The 22908-nt window shown below is 41.2% G+C and overlaps 1 protein-coding gene across 11 annotated transcripts in view; it reads left to right on the top strand.

The window, feature by feature from the left end:
- Positions 1-22908, top strand: part of LOC136866181 (piggyBac transposable element-derived protein 3) — a 217174-nt gene that overhangs the window by 122809 nt on the left and 71457 nt on the right. Inside the window, exons 1-3 of one of the 11 annotated variants that reach the window (XM_067142919.2) lie at positions 7526-7622; positions 7940-8271; positions 8377-9215. The exons of 7 other annotated variants lie outside the window; for them this stretch is intronic. In XM_067142919.2, the coding sequence (XP_066999020.2) occupies positions 7595-7622; positions 7940-8271; positions 8377-8724 (708 nt within the window). In that variant the 5' untranslated portion in view covers positions 7526-7594 and the 3' untranslated portion in view covers positions 8725-9215. Of the gene's footprint in view, positions 1-893; positions 1100-7525; positions 7623-7939; positions 8272-8376; positions 9216-21067; positions 21490-22908 lie in introns of those variants that run through there. 3 more of the 11 variants (XR_010859509.2, XM_067142914.2, XM_067142916.2) reach the window with 3 other exon arrangements.

Genomic DNA, 22908 nt, shown 5'->3' on the forward strand with positions numbered 1-22908 from the left:
GCCATCTTTGCTTTTGGAGAATAACACGACATTTATCTTTCTCCTCGTGCTGCGCAGTGCCTTGCTGAGCTATTCTTGTGAGACGGAATCGTCTCTAATAAATTATAATTAGCAACTGCCGTACTAGATAGATACTCAATTTAAAGTGCTGAAAGAATAAATAAATAAAGCTATAGGTAAAACACATTATGTACAACAAATCAAGGAAGAATCACTGTACTATTTGCATTGTTAAATCTGAAATGCGATTATTCGGGGAATAATATGAATGTTACCGTAGTTTATTACAATCACTATCTGATGTACCCGTGCTTCGCTACGGGATTCTTAGAAAGACAGACTTTGTGGTTTTCCTAACTGAAGTCAACATAGGTACCGGTACATTACAAACACGTCAGTAGGAATGTAGCGATTAAAAGCAATGTTATCATATAAAACATTCGGTCAAATGAAAAACCGCACATTTTTCTCACTTTCAACGAACAGTAGGGCCTACTACGGTGCCGATCTAACAGTCCAAAGTTCCAGAGCTGGAAGGACCAGGCTACAAACAGCCGTGAACACTCGCTGCCATTATTCCCTTATATGCACACTGCTCATTCCAAACAGTGCCTCAGATTAGGGATTGAATAGCTCGAATGCTATTATGAACCAGTGTGTTATGTACCAGTACCGGTAGTATCAGAAAATTTATGAACCAGAGAAATGGCATGATAAAGGTGAAAGTTATGTAACTCCCCAGCTACTTCCCGCCAATATTCAGGCAGTCTGTTAAACTCTGTACGACAGGGAGAGTTGGTCGTGTGGTTAGGGGCACCCAGCTGTGAGCTTGCATCCGGAAGATAGTGGATTCGAGCCCCACTGTTGGCAGCCCTGAAGAAGATATTCCGTGTTTTCCCATTTTCACACCAGGCAAAGGCTGGGGCTGTACCTTAATTAAGGCCAAGGCCGCTTCCTTCACACTCCTAGCCCTATCCCATTGTCGCCATCATTCGATGCAACGTAAATGAAATTAAAAAATAATCGGTACGAAGCAGTAATCCTATCTATCGGAGATGAGTGGCAACAGAAGACACAAAACACATCACAACAAACAATGGTCAGTGTAATGTTATTGTTGATCAATTTTATAAGCTTTCTATATTGTAGGTCTTCACATTTAGTTTTCTTTCAACTCTGTGATATTAGGGCGTCTTATGAAATTATTTATGGCGTAGACTGTAGACTGTAGTTCCTTATTCTCCGACTTTACATAGGCTACCGATTTTCGTTAAATTCTGTTTACACATTTTCTCATGACTGGGCGCAAATATGGACTTAGTAACAAAAATCCAAATTCATGAATATCTTTGTGATAATAGCCGGTACTGTAACAATGTATAAGACATAAATGATCGGAAATTTAATACTATATAACTTTAGTTATGTAGTATTTATCGATACGACCACTAACAACTTATATATTTGAGAATTAAATATTAGGCCTTCCCCTAAACTACCATTTCAATCAGCGTAAATAAAATTATTTATGGCCTAGATTATAGCGACTTATTCCCCGACTTTGCATACCGATTTTTATTAAGATACGACCACTAATAGCAAATATTTGGGAATTAAATTTTAGGTCTTCTCTTAAACTACCATTTCACTCAGCGTGAATAAAGTTATTTATGGCCTAGGACCTAGGTTGTAGCAACTATTCCCCGACTTTGCATACCAATTTTCATTAAATTCTCTTCAGCAGTTTTCTCGTGATGCTTGTGCAGACAGACAGACAGACAGACAGACAGACAGAAATGAGGGAAAATTAAAAAGTGCATTTCCTTGTTACTGTGGACACGACTGATACAGAAATACCGTTCTTTTTAAATTCTGAGCAATGTCCAGACAAAACTCTTATCTATATTCTATATAATATTATAAAGAGGAAAAATTTGTTTGTTTGTAACGAATAGACTCAAAAACTACTGAACCGATTTTAAAAATTACTTCACCTATAGAAAGCTACATTGCCAGTGAGTAACATGGGCTGTATTTTATTTTCAAAACAATTCGAGGGGGGGGGGGGGCACGGGGAGAGATATAAAAATAATAGGCTAATATAGGCAAAATATCGAATTTGTCGTATAAGGACGAGACAAAGCTAAATTTAATCCTCTTGATGCAAAGAACAAAACTCGGACGGGCCCGTAAACCATGTTTTAAGGCCCTAAAACCAACCGTTACGGAGATATTGGCACCACACTACCCCTGCTCTAGGAATCGGATAAAGTAAGGAACTGCCGTAACCATGCCAACGTCAGCTCCAGGATTCTACAGCAGCGAAATTATCTGCAATAAATCACAAAAACCTAACATGTTACAGACATGAAAATTGATATTTGGAATCCCCTTTAAAAAGAAAAGAAAACAAATATTCGTTTTCAGAAAATCCACTTTAGGAGGAGGGGGGTGGGTGACAAGAAGTGAGGAATGAGTTGAATTATTTATATGAGGATACCCATATATCTCAAAAAGTGAAGATGTTACAGACATAAAATTGGTACTTGGAATCTCCTTTAAAAGTGAACACACTCTTTCTGGAAAATCCACTTAAGGGGGTGAAAAGAATAAAAAAGCGAGTGAATTTTTAAAATGAGTATCTTCTTCTTCTATCGCTTTACCCACACCTGTGGGGTTGCGGGTGCGAACTGTGTCCTCATGTGGATTTGACCCTGTTTTACGGCTGGATGCCCTTCCTGACGGCAACCGGATGTGTAGGGATGTAATCTATACTTCTATACTAATATTATAAAGAGGAAAAAATTGTTTATTTGTTTGTAACGGATAGACTCAATAACTACTGAACCGATTTTAAAAATTACGTCTCCTATAGAAACCTACATTGCTAGTGAGTAACATGGGCTGTATTTTATTTTCAAAATAATTCGAGGTGGGCCGACGGGGAAGATAGAAAAATATTAAAATAATAGGCTAATATAGGCGAAATCGAATTTGGCGTACAAGGACGAGATAAAGCTCATTTTAAGCCCCTTGACGCAAAGAACAAAACTCGGTAAACCATTCGGTCCCGAAAATCATGTTTAAGGCCCTAAAACCAACCGTTATGGAGATACTAGAACCACACTACCCCTGCTCTAGGAATCGGAATAAAGAAACGAACGGCCGTAACCATGGCAACGTCAGCTCCAGGATTCTACAGCAGCTAGATTATGCATGTACGTTACATTATGCCAACCAAAATTGATACACATATGACTTACTATCTGGAAAAAATAAACTGTTGTGTAAGACGCTCATAGCACTCCTTTGGGCGGGGATGGAAAGGGAGTGAAGTATAAAAATAATAGCCCCGGAGATCATCGTAGTACAGCGACCAGCGGTTGCCGACGGGCCTCCGTTTTTACGTACTGGCTTAGGATTCAGCATTTTGCGGAGTCTGTTACCTATAGTTTAAACTATTTTACATCAAATTATGGAATAGTAGGATCACTGATATTATTAGTGCCGATATTTTGGTCCACTATTACGATCATTGCAACCATGAAAACAACCTATATACTGTACACAATTGTCAAGATGGTGCGCCCATGACTTGAAAAAATTTCTCAACATTTATACTCAGATTCATTATATGATGTGCGACATGAGTGACAAGCCCTGAGAATTATAATTCTCGATAATTATAGTAGTTTCTTTTATGCATCGCGTATTTCCTTGATCATTTGTAATAGTTACTAAATGTCGGATCAAACAAATACATTCAATAATATTTATATTTGTAGTACTATCTAGCGGAAGTATACTTGCACTAAACCTGCAGCTTTGTGAAGGGAGCAGGTATATGTAGGTAGGAATGAAGGAATAACACGCTAGCAAAAGATCTTAGAGGTCGACGCTAATTGAGAACTAATATTTAGAGGCCCCCATGAATAAAAAGAAGATACACTAAAATTACAAACATGACAAATAATCTGTACGTACTTAAGTAAATACACCAGTGACATAAATATCTAATGAAGTCAGTCACACCGATAGTATGAGTAATTAAAGCTATTTTCTGATAACCCGTACGAAGAACTGGTACTTCTGCTAGTTATATATATATATATATATATATATATATAGATTTACAGCGCTCTTGTATTTGTATGTGTATAATACCTTCCTAGCTACAGTATATCCTCGGCCAGCTTGATGCGTCGCTGTAGCTAGCTCCTTACCGGCCTTGACAATCGGGTCCACGCACTGTAATCGGAATAGTTACACAGCTCGACACGTGGCGCTGGCGGCCTATCTATTTCCGATAGAAATGCATACTTCTTTTTGGAAAAGATGTTGACTTTGTTTGCCGATTTATCGTAATTTAGAGTTATGGAGAATGTTACATAGGTTAATACTGTTAAAATGATTAATCGTAAAGGTTGCTTTTGTTGATATGTGCCAAAATAACGTCGTGAAATGAAACTGCGGAGAGATGGAGTAGTCCAACTGACGTTCCTTAACTGTGAGAAATAATAGTAATCGCTTTTATTATCATGGCATTTGGATACATACGGTACCAGAACTTACCACAATACTTTTATCTTCTGGTGTTAACCTTGAGATTAAGAGTCATTGTTCAATTAGAGTTTTAAAATTCTTCAAGTGCTGCTCACAGGAAAAAGGCTGGACAAAACATAAAAATTCTACTCTTTTCTATATTCGTTGTATGGATAACATAAGTATTTTGACTCAAACATGTCAATATATATAGTATCAGATTATATTTCATTCATATCTTTCGCTAGAATTTTAAATACCGAGCGAGTTGGCCGTGCGGTTAGGGGCACGCAGCTGTGAGCTTGCATCCGGGAGATAGTGGGTTCGAACCCCACTGTCGGCAGCCCTGAAGATGGTTTTCCGTGGTTTCCCATTTTCACACCAGGCTGTACCTTAATTAAGGCCACGGCCGATTCCTTCCCACTTCTAGCCATTTCCTAATCCACCGTCGCCATAAGACCTATCTGTGTCGGTGCGACGTAAAACAAATTGCAAGAAAGAGAAGAAGAAGAAGAAGAAGAAGAAGAATTTTAAATAAAAATTCAGAGAGAGAAAAGTATTTTGAATAAATACATTGTTAACTGTTCATTACTCAGGTAACAACACTTCATACGTTGGTTTTACCGTCATAACAGTAATGGTTTTTACTTATCAGTGTTTAAATGTTAAAGTTCAGATTATCTTGGATGAAAATGGGTTGTGTTGCTGTCATATGGCAAATTCAACTCCGCCTTACCCTTTCAATCCCTGACCACACAATTGTGTGGGTACGTATTTTTATTTTTATTTCTTAGTAGAGATCGCTTTTGGGCCCCAGACCGGTCCACATCGATTGTGCGGGTAACTGGCTACATCAAGGCCCCACACCGCTGGCTGCGCAGAAGCGTGTGACTGGGGAAGACATGTCCATGCGCGTACCGCCATGTTGCGGGCGCTCCTCAGCTTGACGCGGAGGTCGTACGGAACTCATGCTTTAACTTACATTTCGTACACATGAAAACATTCGCCTTATAAAATTAATGACAGCCTACACCGACTACCGTGTACACACGCAATAAATATACATAATATCAAGACTGTGCTAATATTAAAATATACTTCTGTACAAAAACTGAAAAATCTACACAAATGCTTTGGATAGCGTATAGGTGGCGCACCTAAAAAAAAGAAACATTTAGCAGACTAAATAAGTAGACTGAAAAATACACTACTACAAAAAATACACTACCGGTACCTCGAAAATGATCATGTCGCTCACTTTAATATAAGGGTCATGTTTGTAACTGATGTGTTTGAACATTGTACGTATGGCAACAGGCCAGAAGGACGAGAATCACGTGGTAATCTGTTCTTGAGAAACCTAGGATCAACAATTATTTAGTTTTATTGAAAATATGAAGACATGTTCAAAAAGCGGTCTACAACTTAAGTATGATTACACATCGTGAGATAAAAATTGCCTGTCTCTCAGCAGACTGGAGAACACAAATTAAATATTTACACTCTCCTGCACCGATAACAATAATCTTCAATATCAACAAAAAGAAAACCTGTGAAATAAAATCTTTCTATGGAAGGTACATAGCTTATGATTCCTCTCAGATAAGTCATTACAGCAAATTTTACTCGATTATCTGAACAGACTGTTTAAAAAGTACACGACTGCAGAAATCTTTCTAAAACAATCAGATACATATTTTTTTTCATTTTCTGAATATGAAATGCCGGCTCTGCGGTGCAGGGGTACTTCTTACCCGGAGGCTCCGGGTTCAATCCCCGGCCAGGTCAGAGATTTGTACCTGGATCTGTGTGCTGGTTCGAGGTCCACTCAGCATACGTGATTACAATTGCTGAGCTATCTGACGGTGACATGCGGCCGAGAGGATTCGTCGTGCTGACCACATGACACCTCGTAATCTGCAGGCCTTCAGGCTGAGCAGCGGTCGCTTGGTAGGCCATCGCCTTTCGGCCTATTGTGCCATGGGGTTTGGTTTGGTTTGGTTTGGATATGAAGTAACGTAATTGGATGAGTAGAAGTTTAATTATCATGTTTGTGTGATTTGGATTTAGGTAAATGCTGCCTGACATTCGTTACACTGATGCTAGTCTTCTATTGTGAATTTCTTAAAATTAAATTAATGTCTAGGGTTAGTTTGAGTTTCTCTCCGTGGTTTAGGCTTCAGATTTATTTTTTACAATTTGCTGTACATCGCACCGGCACAGATAGGTCTTAAGGCGACGACAGGATAGGAAAGGCCTAGGAATGGGAAGGAAGAGCCCGTGACCTTAATTAAAAGTACAGCCCCAGCATTTGCCTGGTGTGGTTTCCCATTTTCAGGTGTATCAAATGTGTAATACCGCTACACAGTTTGTTTAAAAAATTGTAGTCTTTTTCAGAACAGCTTTAAAAGTTCTAAACAATTATCCCCGGTGGATTGGAAAAAGGCAAACAAGAAAAAGAAGCCTAAATATTCTAAATTTCATGCCCATGCGTTCTCTGAATCAACCACCCTATAACCTGTTTAGTTCTCGATTATGGTAAATGAAAGTTACTTTTTAACAATTCAATTCCTACTCACATGTGAAAAGAAATACTAGATCCCTTCTGATAGCAGTCTGTATAAATGAAGGCTGCATACGAATTCACCCTCGTGAATATCTTTCCATTCCACAGGTAATGCCTAACTTTAGGCCTAATATTGCCGATCAATTTAACTAACGTAATGTATCAGCTCCCACACTCCTTGAAAATATTTGACAATATATTATCACTCCGTCAAATATAATACCAAACCAGATCCACTTACAGGCATGATTCAAATCGAAAACATGCAAGGGTCGGGAAATATCACGTGCTAGCCATGCATTCGAAGCTGAAGCGCCCGCAACATGGCGATGCGCGAAAGTGTTCAATATACCGCTTAGCATCAGCGCGCTCTGTGAGTCTAGATAAGTAATATTAAAGTCTTTGGGCTACATGGAACTCAAATATGAAGCTCTCTTTCTATTCCACGAAGTTGTGAGATCTGTTTACTTTTCGTCTACAGACAGCATGGCTGCCAGCAACCACCGACCTCGAGGTAAACTTTAATTATGAGATTCTTAAATGCTATCTATAGCAGCAAGTTAACAGCTAGGTTATAATATAAATACCTTAACATAAGATTGTAGTATGTTATTTCACATATATAGTGCTCAGAGATTATTCTGTATTGTTATAAATATTTACCAACACAATTGTGTGGGTTAGGATTCTGTTTACAAATCTATACATAACCTACTCTGGTCACACATTATCTTTGTACTGTCGTAACAGTTTAATATACAAACTTCTCATTCATATACGATATCATTTGTATTGTTTATGCTTACTTCAAACATCTCACTTAATTTCTAGGTGTAAACTGTCCTGATGATGACGAAATTGTTCGATTACTACAAGATTTTGATTCCGACCAGTCTGTCAGTGATGAAGATTATGTTGATTGGGACCCTCCAGTTATATTGACTTCAGTCCAGGGTGAGCTGTCAGAAAGTGGTGATGATGATGATGATGATGATGATGAAGCATGTAATTATAGGAGCAGTCTTCAGACATTTAGGTCTACCGTACAAGATATTGACCAACATCCTACCACACCCACTAGTTCTCGCAAAAGGTCTGATGTTTGGAAAGCAAAGCCATTTCCTGAAATTGCAGTATCACCACTAAGCCAACAACAACTGCAGGTGAGATATTAAATCATATTAAGTATTATGTTTCAAGCAGCTGTGCATTAATTTTATTGTTCTGATGACTAAACATTTCCTTTTTTTTTTTTTTTCCAATTTTAGAACTCTTCCGTGGTTGGAACACCCCTGGATTATTATGAACGGTACCTCACCAACCAATTATTTGACTCAGATGCTCACTACACCAACTGCTATTGTCTGGCAAAAATGGGCAAAGAATTGTGCACCTCTGCTGTTGAAATTAAGACATTTTGTGGGATGCATTTGATCATGGGTTGCATTCCATACCCAAGGATTCACATGTACTGGAAGAATGGAATTAAATTAGAAGTAATTGCCAATGCTATGTGTAGAGACAGATTCTTTCCACTCAGGACATGTCTTCATTGGGTAGATACTGCACTGCCACCTACAGATGAAAAAGGCAATAAACTATGGAAGGTTCTGTGAGAGAAAGATGCCTTCAACTTCCTCGAGTAGAAAGTTCGTACTCAATTGATGAACACATGGTCCCTTTTACTGGTAGGTGCAAGCTAAAACAGTACATTAAAAACAAACCCAGACCTGTAGGACTGAAAAATTTTGTTATCACAACCACCTATGGCTTAGTCATTGATTTTGAATTTTATCAGGGGAAGAGTACACCGTTGCCAGAGACACAATTAGGATTAGGTCCTGCAGTAGTAATTCGACTTGCGGCTACAGTGCCAGAGGGGAGCTGTCTGTATTTTGACCGGTACTTCACCAGAGAGCTTAAGTTACATGCAACTGGTACAATAATGGCCAACAGAATTAAGAACGTGCATTTCAGCCCTGACAATAAACTGAAGCGAGGAGACATTCAGTCATACGTAAGAAGTGATGAACAGGTGGTCGCTGTTAAATGGCGTGATTCAAAGTGCGTAACAATGGCTTCAACATGTCATGGGGCAGATCCAGTGGTAAGTGTGAAGCGTTGGAACAAAAAGGTGCAAAAGTATGATGATGTGGATTGTCCTTGTTCGGTGAGTAAGCATAGGAGGTGTCGATATCCATGACCAGTTGTTGGAGTACTATAGTGCTTGGATAAAAACAAGAAAATGGACCCTCAAGGTATCATTGCATTTAAATGATATGGCAGTTACAAATGCGTGGCTGGAATATAGGGATGACTGCAGGAAGAGTTCTATTCCAAGAAACAAAGTCATGGACTTGCTAGAATTCAGAATGCAAGTTGGTTAATCATTGCTTTCCCTTGGTCCAGTTATGGAGAATGATAACTTGTACGCAGAAGAGGAGCCTCCCCAGAAGAAGCACTACCACAAATAGATAAACGGATGGATAGGTATGACCACTGGCCAATAGTTGATGATCTGAAGCAAGCCAGAATGTGTCGGTTGAAGGAGTGCGCAAGTCGAACACGATTCCGTTGTGAGAAGTGCAATGTGTACTTATGTATTAGTAAGGAAAAACACTGTTTCAAACTATTCCACACTCAGAAGTAAAAATGATTCTCGGACTGAGTTTTAGGTAGTAAGTAATTTTTAAGAAATGTATTTTTAACATAATTATTGTTCATTAATTATACATTGTGATACATGTTAATGTAACAAAACAGTTAATTGAAACCTTATTTTAATAAGTAACAACACAATACTAGAAATTCTTTATTTACTAAATAATAATACTGGTTGCCATAGGGAGATTGTGTATTATAATTTACTGAATGAAATCCTAGACCACACAATTGTGTGGGTCCTATTCTGAGAGAATGATAGTCATGAGAATTTTTTTACCATTTTTACTTAGCTATTTGATCATTATGCCTAATAATTTATGTGATCCATTTACTTTGGCTGAAAAAATTGCTCAGGATTGAAAGGGCTAAAAGATTATTCAATAAAAAATTTAGGGGTAAAAATATCCGATTAGCGTGATTAGCTGCCACCCCCGGAGGCCCGGGTTCGATTCCTGACCTTGCTACGAAATTTCGAAAGTGGCACGAGGGCTCTAACGGGGTCAACTCAACCTTGGGAGGTCAGCTGAGTAGAGGGGGATCGATTCCCACATCAGCCATTCTCGAAGTGCTTTTCCAGGCAAATGCGGGGATGGTACCTAACTTAAGGCCATGGCCGCTTCCTTCCCTCTTCCTTGTCTATCCCTTCCAATCTTACCATCCCCAACACAAGGCCCCTGTTCAGCATAGCAGTTGAGGCCGCCTAGGCGAGGTACTGGTCATCCATCCCAGTTGTATCCCTCGATCCGAAGTCTCACGCTCCAGGACACTACCCTTGAGGTGGTATCTCTCGCTGAGTCCGAGGGAAAAGCCAACCCTGGAGGGGTAAACAGATTAATAAGGAAATAAAGAAGATAAATACACGAAATAGAAACGGAAAACTAAGATGAAAGTGCTAACTGCTTTGAGCCACTCCGTAGTTTTGTCCTGGTGTACAGAGAATTCGTGAAATGATAGTGTCCCTTTGCTTTTCTTTTTCCTGTTCGAAATACAAAAAGGCACACAGCAATACATATTCGAATATTTCCAAACACAGTTCAAGAAAAGCAAATCACTACACCATAAAGGAACGTATTAGCGCATAAATTAAAATTCTTGTTTAGGACGAAGTTACAGCGAGGAAACACTTTGACCCACTCATTACATTTGTTCCTGTTTGCAGAAAATTTCTTCTCGAAGTCGAAGTACAAAAAGGCGCACAATAATGCCACAAATTCCAAGATTTGTAAACACAATTTTAAAAATATAATCACCACGCCACACACAATAATAAATTAAACTCACTAGCGCATAACTATCAGCAAATACAGTAGACAAAATGCGCGACACTTCCGGATTTAGCCTTGTTAAAATGGGAGACAATTCGCAAGTGGCGCTCCTAGTGGCGTGACCTAAAAATTAGCGCTAAATTCAAATATCAATATAAATGCATATACGGAAATGGATAAATAAATTACGTCTAGAAAGAAAGTGTTACTAAGATATTAACTTCAAAGTTGCTAAAGCAATTCTGGATAAATTAATGAAAAATTATTTAACAGGTTATTATTTAAAGACTGAAATTAGACATATAATCAAGATGTGAAATGGACTGCTGTGAAAGGGCTTGATCTTTCATTTATGCATTACTTTTTTAGCTTTAGTAATCCTGCCTGAACTTTCACAGCTAGATTTGTCTTTTTTCTCATTTAATAGCGTTGTATCATCACATTAAGGCACTTCTCAATAAAAATATAGGCACATTCCTTACATACATGGTTCAATTAATTTACATTTAAGAGCTGGACAATTTTCCTTTCAACTTGAAGCCTACTAACAGAAAGAAAATCTATAGTCTTGAGAACATTCAAAATTTCCCTATAAGCAATACTTGCCATTACATTATGGTAAAGCAAATTTGCATCATCATATTGTTTCAACAAAATATGTACATTTCTTATATCACCCATAATTTCTTCAGTGCTTGACAACGCATTACGGCATTCTAAATGGGGTAACTTTGGAACACAACCAGCCAAACACAGCGGCGACTAGAGGGGGGGGGGGCGAGGGAGAGGCAGTCTCCCCCCACTTTGTGGAGAAAATATTACGTTTCATTCCATTTTAGCTGGTTGAAACTAGGAATTAAAGGATTTTTTAAAAAAAAAGCAATTTGTACAAGCCATGTTGTCTTATCAGCTAATTCTTTCCTTAATTTTATTCAATTATTAACCAAATTCATCATCATCATCATCATGATCATCATCATCATCATATCCCTTTTTCCAGGTGTAGCCGGGTACGGGCAAATATGGTTCCTCTCCACTTTCTTAAGTAGGGGACACCCTAACATTTTCCGAGGCACCATATCTGCTTTATCCATATAGGCTATTGTAACGATTGGCTCGCCACACCCAAAGGCATTTTATACCTACTGCCAGGTTCAAAATTAGGCCGCCCCCAACATGGAGTCAGAAGCCTTTCGTAGCCGCTCCTCTAGAGTACAGACGCTACAGGTTTGCTCCTTCCGCCATCTCCACCGTACCGAAGTCCACCTTCTCCGCCGTAGATGCCGTTGAGGTCTTCACTCGTAACCCTGAGCTGGGACCCATACCAGATGTTACACACCGGGTAAGTATGCTCTGGAACTCACACAGGCAGGGGCGCCACTCCCTGGGTAGAGAGCTGCTTCCGAAGAGGGTACCTGGTACCCAGTGGCGTATCCTGGAATCTCCACTGAGGCATGCAACTAGTAACCATGCAGTTAACACAATGTATTAAGTAAATTTCAATTCTACTCACCTTAATTACATGTAGGTTGAACTCGAGCCAAACAGTTTTACTGTAAGTTTCTGGATTGAACGTGCGTACACAATTCTTGTTTTCTGTTTTTAAATTTACGAGGGTCCGCCTCTGTGGTGTAGTGGTTAGTGTGATTAGCTGCCACCCCCGGAGGCCCGGGTTCGATTCCCGGCTCTGCCACGAAATTTGAAAAGTGGAACGGGGTCCACTCAGCCTCGGGAGGTCCTCTGAGTAGAGGTGGGTTCGATTCCCACCTCAGCCATCCTCGAAGTGGCTTTCCGTGGTTTCCCACTTCTTCTCCAGGCAAATGCCGGGATGGTACCTAACTTCAGGCCACGGCAGCTTCCTTCCCTCTTCCTTGTCTATCCCTTCCAATCTTCCCATCCCCCGCAAGGCCCCTGTTCAGCATAGCAAGTGAGGCAGCCTGGGCGAGGTACTGGTCATCATCCCCAGTTGTATCCTCCGACCCAGAGTCTGAAGCTCCAGTACACTGCCCTTGAGGCGGTAGAGGTGGGATCCCTCGCTGAGTCCGAGGGAAAAGCCAACCCTGGAGGGTAAGCAGATTAAGAATAAGAAGAAGAAATTTACGAGGGAAGGTAGAGGTCTCCCGGCTTTAACTATTTGAATCTTTTCATCAAACGAACGGCCAGTAAATGGCTTTTCAAACTGATTTACAATTATATCCGTTTTAGACTCATCCATCGTTAATACCACATGTGCGCAAAATATAATAAAACACCGAAAACACAATGAATTAACTCACTAGTTAGCCACAACTCAAGCACTGGAGGTAAGTCACCCCAGTGGCATTGGTCAGTTTCGTCACGTTGGGTTATTATTCTTTATTCAAATAGTTATTTCATTCCTGCCCGGTAAGGGGCAGGCGGGCCACCAGCTAAACATGTAGCTCTTTGGCCGGTGAGTGAGTACATAAAAGTAGAATTTTGAAACACATACATAGAAGTATGTCTCGTACATACTGAAAACAAAACATAATCAAATACAGATTGAAGCAGAGAAAATAAAAAAACATAAACAAGTATATAACAAGGAAATATTATGTGATTTCTTCCATGTCAGTCTATTTTTCATTGATTTCGATTGGCACACAAAGTATAAACGCACAACACATCGTACTGAGAGAGAAATGTCTTCAGTTCATCTTGACGTACGATACGAAAAACACTATGGTGGAAGCAGAAAGAAATGGACGTACACTAGTGGAACAATGAGGACGCGAAAAACACAGAATGATTGAAAATGAACACGGATAGAGATGACACTGGTAGTGTCGTAAAGCACTCAGACACAGATATTGGAGGCCGGTACCACTGCCGCGAGGAGCATCGTAATATCCAGTAAAAGAAAAATTAGAATAAAAAGGCAGTGGGACAGGGGGGGAAGTTACGTGATAGGGGTGGGGAAAAGGTAAGAGATAGCAGGAGAGCGGTCATTATTAAGGATAGCGGTGGCAAGAGGAGAAAGGTTGAGGGCTTCTTTAATCGCAGAGTGATTGATGGCTAGGGCAGATTGTAAGTATTTGAGACGAAGATCATGGACATGAGTAAGGATGGTGGGGAAAGAATAAAGAGGTTGGAAGTCAGCAGAAGGGGTGTCAAAGGGGAGATGGTATGCAATACGCATAGCATGTCTGTCAAGTTTAAGCAAGGTCACGTATTGTTGTCTGTCAGCTGTGAGCCAGGTCAAGGAACTGTATGTTACGACAGGGCGAATAAAAGATTTATAAACTGTGAGGATTTGGGAAGGACGGAGGCCCCACGTTTTACCAGTGAGAATACGAAGGGCTCGGAAGCGTTGAAGGGCACGTTTGTATACTTGTGTTAAATGATGTTTCCAATGAAGGTTGTTCTGGAATTGAATACCAAGGTAGATTAGGGTATTAGTTTCTGTTAGTGGAGTATTATACAACGTTAAAAGAACTCGGTGACGGGGTCTAGTGAGGCGGGATTTTTTCCGAAATACAATAAATTGGGTCTTGGTGGGATTAACAGCAATATGCCAGGCGTCGAACCAGGATTCTAGAACGGAGAGGTAGGTCTGTAAATAACGGGTAAGAGTAACAGTAGTAGGTGTAAGTGCAAGGATAGCCAGATCATCGGCATATTGATAGAGTCTTAAAGGGGGGTCGGGATGTGGGATATCATAAGTGTATAAAATATATAAAAGTGGGGAAAGTGGGGAACCTTGGGCTACGCCCGCAGTCATACGAAAGGAATAGGAACGGGTACCACGGATGAGGATCTGTGCTGATCGATGTTGAAGATAGTTGAAAATAAATCGAATGATAGTGATAGGAATGGGAAGATGGCGTAACTTAAAAAGCAACCCAGCATGCCAGACTGAATCAAAAGCCTTATTCACATCGAGGCAAACTAAAGCGGCAGTTTTACGGGGGCGAAGATAGGCATTGAGAGAAGAGGATATGTGAAAGAGGTGATCGTGAGTGGAATGATGGGATCGAAAACCGGCTTGAGAGGATGGAATAAGACCTAGAGAGTCGAGATAGGAGGAAAGTCTCCTACTCAGAATCCCTTCTAGGATCTTGCTGAGGACAGGGAGTAAGGAGATTGGGCGATAAGACCGAATGTCAGATGGGAGTTTATGGGGTTTTAGGAATAGGAGAAGATTGGCGTTACCCCAATGATCGGGGTACGCGCCTGTATAAAGAATGTAGGTGTAAATAATGCTAAGAAGATAAAAAAGAATAGGAGGGGCTTCTTGAATATGACGATATGAGATGGTATCGGAGCCAGGGGAGGTGTTTTTCCGATGTTTCAGGAAAAGCCGGATATCAGTGGGTGTAATGGGAGCATTTAATGGATGAGTATAATCAACATGAGAAAAATGGAGGAATGAAGGTTGAAGTTCAGGGAGGTTAGGATCAGAGTAAGCAATGATGGTAGGTTCGTGAGGATGATGGAAATTAGGGGCGTGGGAGGGGGAAAACACAGTTTGATAATAGTCAGCGAAAAGATTAGCCTTGTCTTGGTCAGTTTGTGGATGAGTGGGGGGATGTGTAATAGGGTAGCGAGGAAGAGGGTTGGTAGTTTTGGTTAGTTTTCGAAAAGTCGTCCAAAAACGTCGAGGGTCGTGATAATCAGCTAGCTCAGTACACTTGTCCATCCACATTTTACGTTTAATAGCTTTAATATATGAGCGCGCGTGGCGTAAAGTTCGGCGGTGTTGTTGGAGCGTAGTAGGGTCCTTGGTTCGAGTATATGTAGTAAAGTAGTCATGAGCTAGCTGCAATAAGCGGAGAGCTGTGGGGGGTATAGGAGGTTTAGAGGGGTGGTAGGAGTGACGAGGAATATGAAGAGAATCTGCGGTAAGGATAGCTCGCTCTATTTTAGAAATTAGGGCGAATAGAGTGGGAATATTAGTAGGCGGTACAGCATCACTGAGTAAGTTAGTGAGAGTAGTGCGATAAGTATTCCAATTAGTGTGATTGAAACGACGAGTAGGGGGAGGGCGAGGAGGGGGTAAGGTCTGACGGGGAAGAACACCAGGAAAGGTGAGAAGGGCTGGGGCGTGATCGCTACCTATAGAAACGAGCTGCTGGATGGTGATAGATGTGGCAAGGGAGGGAGAAAGAAGGAGGACATCAGGGGTGGAATTATTGGCGGGGAGGGTGTGGAAAGGAAAATGGAAGCGCATGCCCCGGAGAGACGTACATAAATTAGTGAACTCGGAGATTTGAGTAGGGGTATATGAAGTAACATTAAGGTCTGCAACTATAATATATTCAGAAAATGTAGCGTCTATGTATTTAATAAAATCAGAGGGAATGAAAGGTTTAGACGGTATGTAGATAGTAGCTACCGTAATGGTTTTCTGAGGAGTAATTACTTCGAGTATTAGATATTCAGAGAAATTAGTAGGGAAGTGAAAGTAGTGCTGAATAACAGTAAAATCCCGTCTGACGCCGATAGCCACGCCACCACGGCCTTGAGTCGGACGATCAGCGCGATAGAAAGTAAACCGGGGAAATTGAGGCATTTGAGCCGGCGTCAGAATAGTCTCATTCAGAACAAAAATATCCGGGGCATACAATGAAAGGGAGGTGTCCAGCAGCGGCCGATTGGACTTAAGAGATCTTATGTTGGCATAGTAAAGCTTCAATACGCTAACGCATAAAGTGAACAGTACTTAGGGGAAAAAATGCAAAATGCATTTTATTCCCCGAGTACGCCACGTCGACATGAGTGTTCAAAACCAATCGAGCCGCTAGCTGAATCTGATTTAGGATGTGTGGGCGATGGAAGGGGAGGACGTTCTGTAACACCATCGTAATAAAACGAATGATGTTCTCAGAACTCGGAGGGAGGAGGAAGGAGGAAGAGGCAGGGGTAGGTAGGTCTTGAGATTGAACAGGGACAACGGTTTCAGGATGATCAGGTTCAGGAGCAGGTTTGGAACGACATTTATAACTGAAAGCAGGATGATTTTGATTACAATTAACACATTTTGGATTCGACTTATTGGGACAAGCATGAGTAGGATGCTCCTCACGTGAACAGATGGCACATACCTCCGGATGAACACATGGTGTCCCTGGGGCGTGGTCGAACCTCTGGCACGTCCCGCAGCGGATCTTCTGAGGTGGCGATGTTCTGGAGGGTTCCACCCGATGGCGCCGGGCGTAGATCATGGCGCCGTCACGGAGCAGGGCGTCGAGCGTCGAGACGTCGCGTGATAGAATGCGAACCAAGGAAGTGGGTCCTTGAGCGTTCCGAATACGGATGACTCGGTAGATGTGGTGACCCTCGAGTTGGAGTTGAGCAGCCACCTCATCGTCGGTGTAGTCTCGGTCGACTCCATAAGCAACCACAGATAGAATTGTTGCTGGTCGGGTGGGCGGTGCAGGACGTTGTGTTGGACGCTGTGTGGTGACATTAGTGGCCCGTGCATGTGTCCCCAGTTGATGAGCTCCGATGTTATTCATGAAGTGATGGTAAAATGGTTGGCAGGTTTTAAGATTATAACCATCTCTCGACCGTTGGATTTCAAGTTTATAATCCTGAAGATTGGGCGTAAATTTTGCAATTAGTTGATAGATGCACCTGACGTTGGCCTTGGTGATGTCCAGATTTGTAAGCTTTATCAGATAGAAAGGCGGTTGAACAGTTGGCTGGAGCGTTGGAGTAACAATACTGCGCTGGCGAATATTAGGTGGTATTGCTGGGTTTTGCGCCGCCTGAGCATAACTACGTACATGTGCAGGCATGTACGTTGCAGGTTGGTCCAACAGGTTGGGCAGTTGGTGGGCGGTCGATGGTCCAGGGCCCAGCAAATGAATCCCAAGGTCCGTTCCAGAAGATTCCAGACGAGCATGAGATCCCGGTGAGGTTTCGACAGAGCCTGGAGAACGTTGTATCAGGGATTGTGTCGGACAAATTCTTTTCCTTTCTCCATCAGGACTTCCAGAACCAGATTCCGATAAACGACGAGGTTGTTTGGTTTGAGTAGTTTCCATGTCCTTTGGTGGCGACCTGGGTGAACGTGATCGCGTTGGTGATGGCGGCGGTGAAGGAGTCATCGCGTAACTTCCAGAAACTTCTTGATATGTAGACGTAAGACTGTCGACGTGTAGAGATTCCGGTCCGATCATATACTGTAGACTGAGAGCCGTATGTCACGTTGGGTTCTCGCTGGGGGGTAATCTGTGGGTCCCGTTCGCTGTAAAGATGCCGACTTTCTCCAAGTTGCTAACAGATGGCAGAGGGTAGCACGGTTATGGGGTGACAAATTCTGACCAATTTCAATTGCAACGACGTCGTTCGGAGGGTTTTAGAACTACGTCTGCCACCGAATGCAATTTTAAGATTGAATGCAGGGGGGTGAAACTCTAATAGGGCTTTTGGTTCCAATCTGTAGCTAGCTTCAGGTAGTTTCAGTCTCTTTTTCTAGATGGCGCTGGAGGTCATTCATAACGTGTAAATAGTTATATACACGTTCTGTAGATGGCACGCAAGTAAGCATGAAATGAGCGGTGTTAATAATTAAAGGCAGTTTGTCTCGAAGTGAAGTATTTAAAGTATTTCAAGTCTGACCTCAATCAGTGGGCCCTTCTCACAAATTAATTAGTCATAAAATGTCAAGCATTGTGGAGATAATATTGCTGGATTGCATCGAATTCGACTTTACCCAATCGATTAACCTTGTTCGAACTTATATCGATTTTAATCGATAGTTCCCATGATGCTACAGTATTTGTGTTGTTTGAATTCCAAGTGCTCATGTGCTTGTGATGTAAATCTTAGTTCCTTGTGCTTGTTTATTTGAAATATATCTTCGCCAGTCCTCCTGAAATCCTGTATTTCCTGTTTGAGTACACATCAGGGGCTGAAAGCTGAATGGTTCTATTAATGTAGTTCTGTATGTTTCCTGTCTCAGTGCATTTAATTCTGTTATTTTTATTTTCATGTGGTACTTGGATATTGATGTGATACCCCATTCTCTTGCATATGGTGTGCTCTGCTGTCTTGTTTTCGAAGGGATTTCTTATTTGTTATAATACCAGCTTTGTGTTAATGTGTCAATCATTCATTTGAAGTTAAAGCTGCTTTGAGGTGTGAGGTTATGTTCTCAGTAACATAGTATGCCATACGAACTAGGGGTATCAGATCATTATTTACAACGTAGTAAGTACTTGGAAATAAAAATATATGAATTACAATGCATTGGGCATGGAAGTAGTAGAAGTGCATTATTATCGCCGTTTGGCGGGGGGGGGGGGGGTTGTGGCGAGGGGCAGGGAAAGGAAGGGGGAGGAGCCGTAAGCATACCCGGATATGCGTCACTGCGCCGGATGTTAATTCTCCGCGCTATCTGTTGATAGTAATACTAAGGTATTGCACCAGAATTCACATTGTGGCGCTATCTCGGAAAAGAGACTAAAACTACTAGCGCCAAGTGGCTTGGAACCGAAATTTATCATTGAGTTTCATCTCCATTCTATTCTATCCTCTTTGATTGAATGCCTTACATCCGTAACTCCTCCATTCGCTGTCTCTTCCTAGAGTGGTGTAGACGGCGAGACTACACCAGCACCACACGTAGTCAAGCAACGGAACCAGTACAGTTGCGCGGACCTTTTTGAACTTCTGAGAGATGAAATCGTTAATATTTGACTTGAAACAACCTAAAATCGTACATCAGACAGTTCTTTGTGTTATCATAACGCATGCAATGAATGCCTTGCATTCAAGGAGAATACGCCCCTGGCAACAAGCCACCGTTCTTTTAAAGCACTAATCACTGGAAACTTGTGAAATGAAATTCCATTACCTTTAATTTCTCGCGAATGACAATAAGGAACACAACAATAAACCATGATTGAAACTGCGAGTGCTTATTATCACAAGAATACACACATTCACAACCAACTCAGTAAACACATTCAAAGGCGCGAACCTGGTAAACAGGGGGCAAGAAAGCGATCCTAGCGGCCCGGCATTGAACTACAGTGTGACCACTTCGATAACGTTTTATGGGCCCTATTTCCAGGCCTTGTATTATAACGTAGGCAACGGTTCGAACCCACTATCTCCCGGATGCAAGATCACAGCTGCGCGCCTAACCGCACGGCCAACTCACCCGGTATTTAAAACCCTAGTGCAAGGTATGAATGAAATGTAATTTGAATATGTATATTGAAATTACATTTTAAACATGTTTGAGTCAAAATATTTGTTACCCATACAATGAATACAGAATAATGTAAGACTTTTATGTTTTGTCCAGCCCCCTTCCTGAGAGTAGTACTTGAAGAATTTTAAAACTCTCATTGAACAGTGACTCTTAATCTCAAGATTAACATCAGAAGACAAAAATGTTTTGGTAAGTTCTGGTTTGTATCTAAATGCCATGATAATAAAAGCGATTACTATGATTTCTCACAGTTAAGGAACGTCAGTTGGCTACTCAGTCTCTCCGCAGTTTCACTTCACGACGTTATTTTGGCACATATCAATGAAAGTAGCCTTTAGGATTAATCATTTCAACAGTATTAGTCAATGTAATATACTCCTTTATTCCCTAAATTAAGATAAATCGGCAATCAGAGTCAGTATCAGAACGTCAGCTGGACTACTCCATCTATCCGCAGTTTCATTTCACGACATTATTTTGGCAAATATCAACGAAAGTAACCTTTAGAATTAATCATCTTAACAGTATTAACCTATGTAACATTCTACATAACTCTAATTTACGATAAATCGGCAATTAGAGTCCATATCTTTTCCATAAAGAAGAAGGCATTTCTACCGCAAATAGTTAGGCCGCCAGCGCCACGTGTCGAGCTGTGCAACTACTCCGATTACAGTGCGTGGACCCGATTGTCAAGGCCGGTAAGAAGCTAGCTAGAGCGACGCATCAAGTCGGCCGTGTCAGCTGATTACTTTTTTCACGGTACACCCGCTACAAAAGCGAGGGCAGCGCCATCCTGACGCATATTTATGTTTATTTGCGGCTGCCGCTTACTCTAAGAGTTGAGGTTTGTTGAAACCAGCATGTTGAGTCGTAGGCGTAAGGAAGTGCTATTGATTGAGAAGTTTACGTTTTCTTTTCACAAACATCTCGCTGACGATGTGGAACGGTGGAAGTGCACAACCCGTGGATGTAAGGCGTATTTTAAGCGAAATAGTAAACATGAAATTTTTGACAAACATTTGGGACATAACCATTCGCATTTAGATGAAAGTGTTTTGAGACAAAAAGCTATTAGCAACACTTTAAAACGTAAAGCCCAAGACAGATTGCACGAACATCCTGCGGAACTTACAGGAGGTGAGCTTGAACCTGCTGATTTAAATGTGTTGACGATTCACGATGTCAACGTTATCCGGAAAAGTATGCATTATGCACGCTCAAAATGCTTACAGAAACTGTCTGCATCAATACAAGGAGTGCATCAAGTAAGTAGCTATTTTTATGTTCAGCTTCTGGATGACATTGTAATGTAAAGTTCTCTTTTACATACAGGGTCAGTTTCATTTGTAGATCCTTCTCTGGTAATTCTTAATTAACAACTGAAAGGTACGTACGATGATACAAAACGCACTCCAGGTAAGAAGCTGCAGGGCGCTGCAAAATCCCGCAGCTTGATGCTCTTTTGCTGCCAGCTGCTTTGGTACTTGATTATCAGTCATACCAACTGTTGGTAAGATATTTCTTAGTAGAGATGGGAACGAAGCGAGTAATACCGCTGAGTAAGCCGTTTGTAGCGGTCGAGTGCACCATCGACCCCCTCCGCTTACAACTGCAAGTATTCGCGGAGGACCAGGCACAGTGTAGTGCACGACATGTGAGTTCGAAGGGGAGGGCACGACGTTCGGATCATGGATTATCTTCAAACTATGTACACTTTTAGTAGTCCATTAGGACAACATAATGTGCAAGTAGTAAGGCGTACTACTTAGGCGTTCGCGAGAAAATCGCAAGAGAAGTTTTCGCGTCGAATATGTACCGGTGCGTGGCGATCATGAGGACGAGATGGCGACGGTCGAGTGGTTAGCGTTCCAACTCCGTAATCGCTGAATCGAGTCCCGCTCATCTTTTTTTTCTTTCAATAATGAGTATGTTTACTGCCACATAGTTATATGAACAGGTTTTCTCTACTCTCAAAATATGTAAGACACGTCTTATCACAGATTAGCGATAAACACTTGACGACTGTAATAATTCGGCTACATTGAAGTAGATAAATCTGCCCAGACATTTCACGCCTAATAGCAGCCTGCTATTTCTTAATGGATGGAATAATTTTGCATCTGTCTCGTGGCCCAGGCTAGAGGATGTAGCTACCTCCAAAATCTGTCTCATTAATGCCTGTGACAGTATGGCAGCTGTTGAGGTATGTGTGTTGGCGATTAATGATGCGTCTTGTGTGTTTGGATGTCACGGAAGGTGCTTCTCATAGGGCCGTACGTGCTACAATAATGCACTATCTGACCTAGTGAGAAAAGCAACGCAAACTACCTAATTCCTTATCATGACTTGTACGCTCATCATGGTGCCAACATCGGTTTTTCCGGTTTCTCGATAACCGTATAAACTTTTGTGGTACTGTCTAAGGATCCAGCCAGCTGAAGACTTAACAGAGAGACAACATTGTAGATTAAGGTGTATCCTTATAAGAAGAAATGCCTTTATTGATATTCTAATGCTAACATGTAATTGCTCTAAATTTCACTATATTCCTTATAAAATTATTGGTTTGTGTTTTCTTATAATCAAGCGACTTTTTTATATTTGTAATATTTTCATTTTTGTATATTCATAATAAGTTGTTGTGAAAAACAACTCTTCGTGTAATTCTTGTAGGTATTTATTCA

Source organism: Anabrus simplex, chromosome 3, assembly GCF_040414725.1.
Source record: "Anabrus simplex isolate iqAnaSimp1 chromosome 3, ASM4041472v1, whole genome shotgun sequence".
Lineage (NCBI taxonomy): Eukaryota > Metazoa > Arthropoda > Insecta > Orthoptera > Tettigoniidae > Anabrus > Anabrus simplex.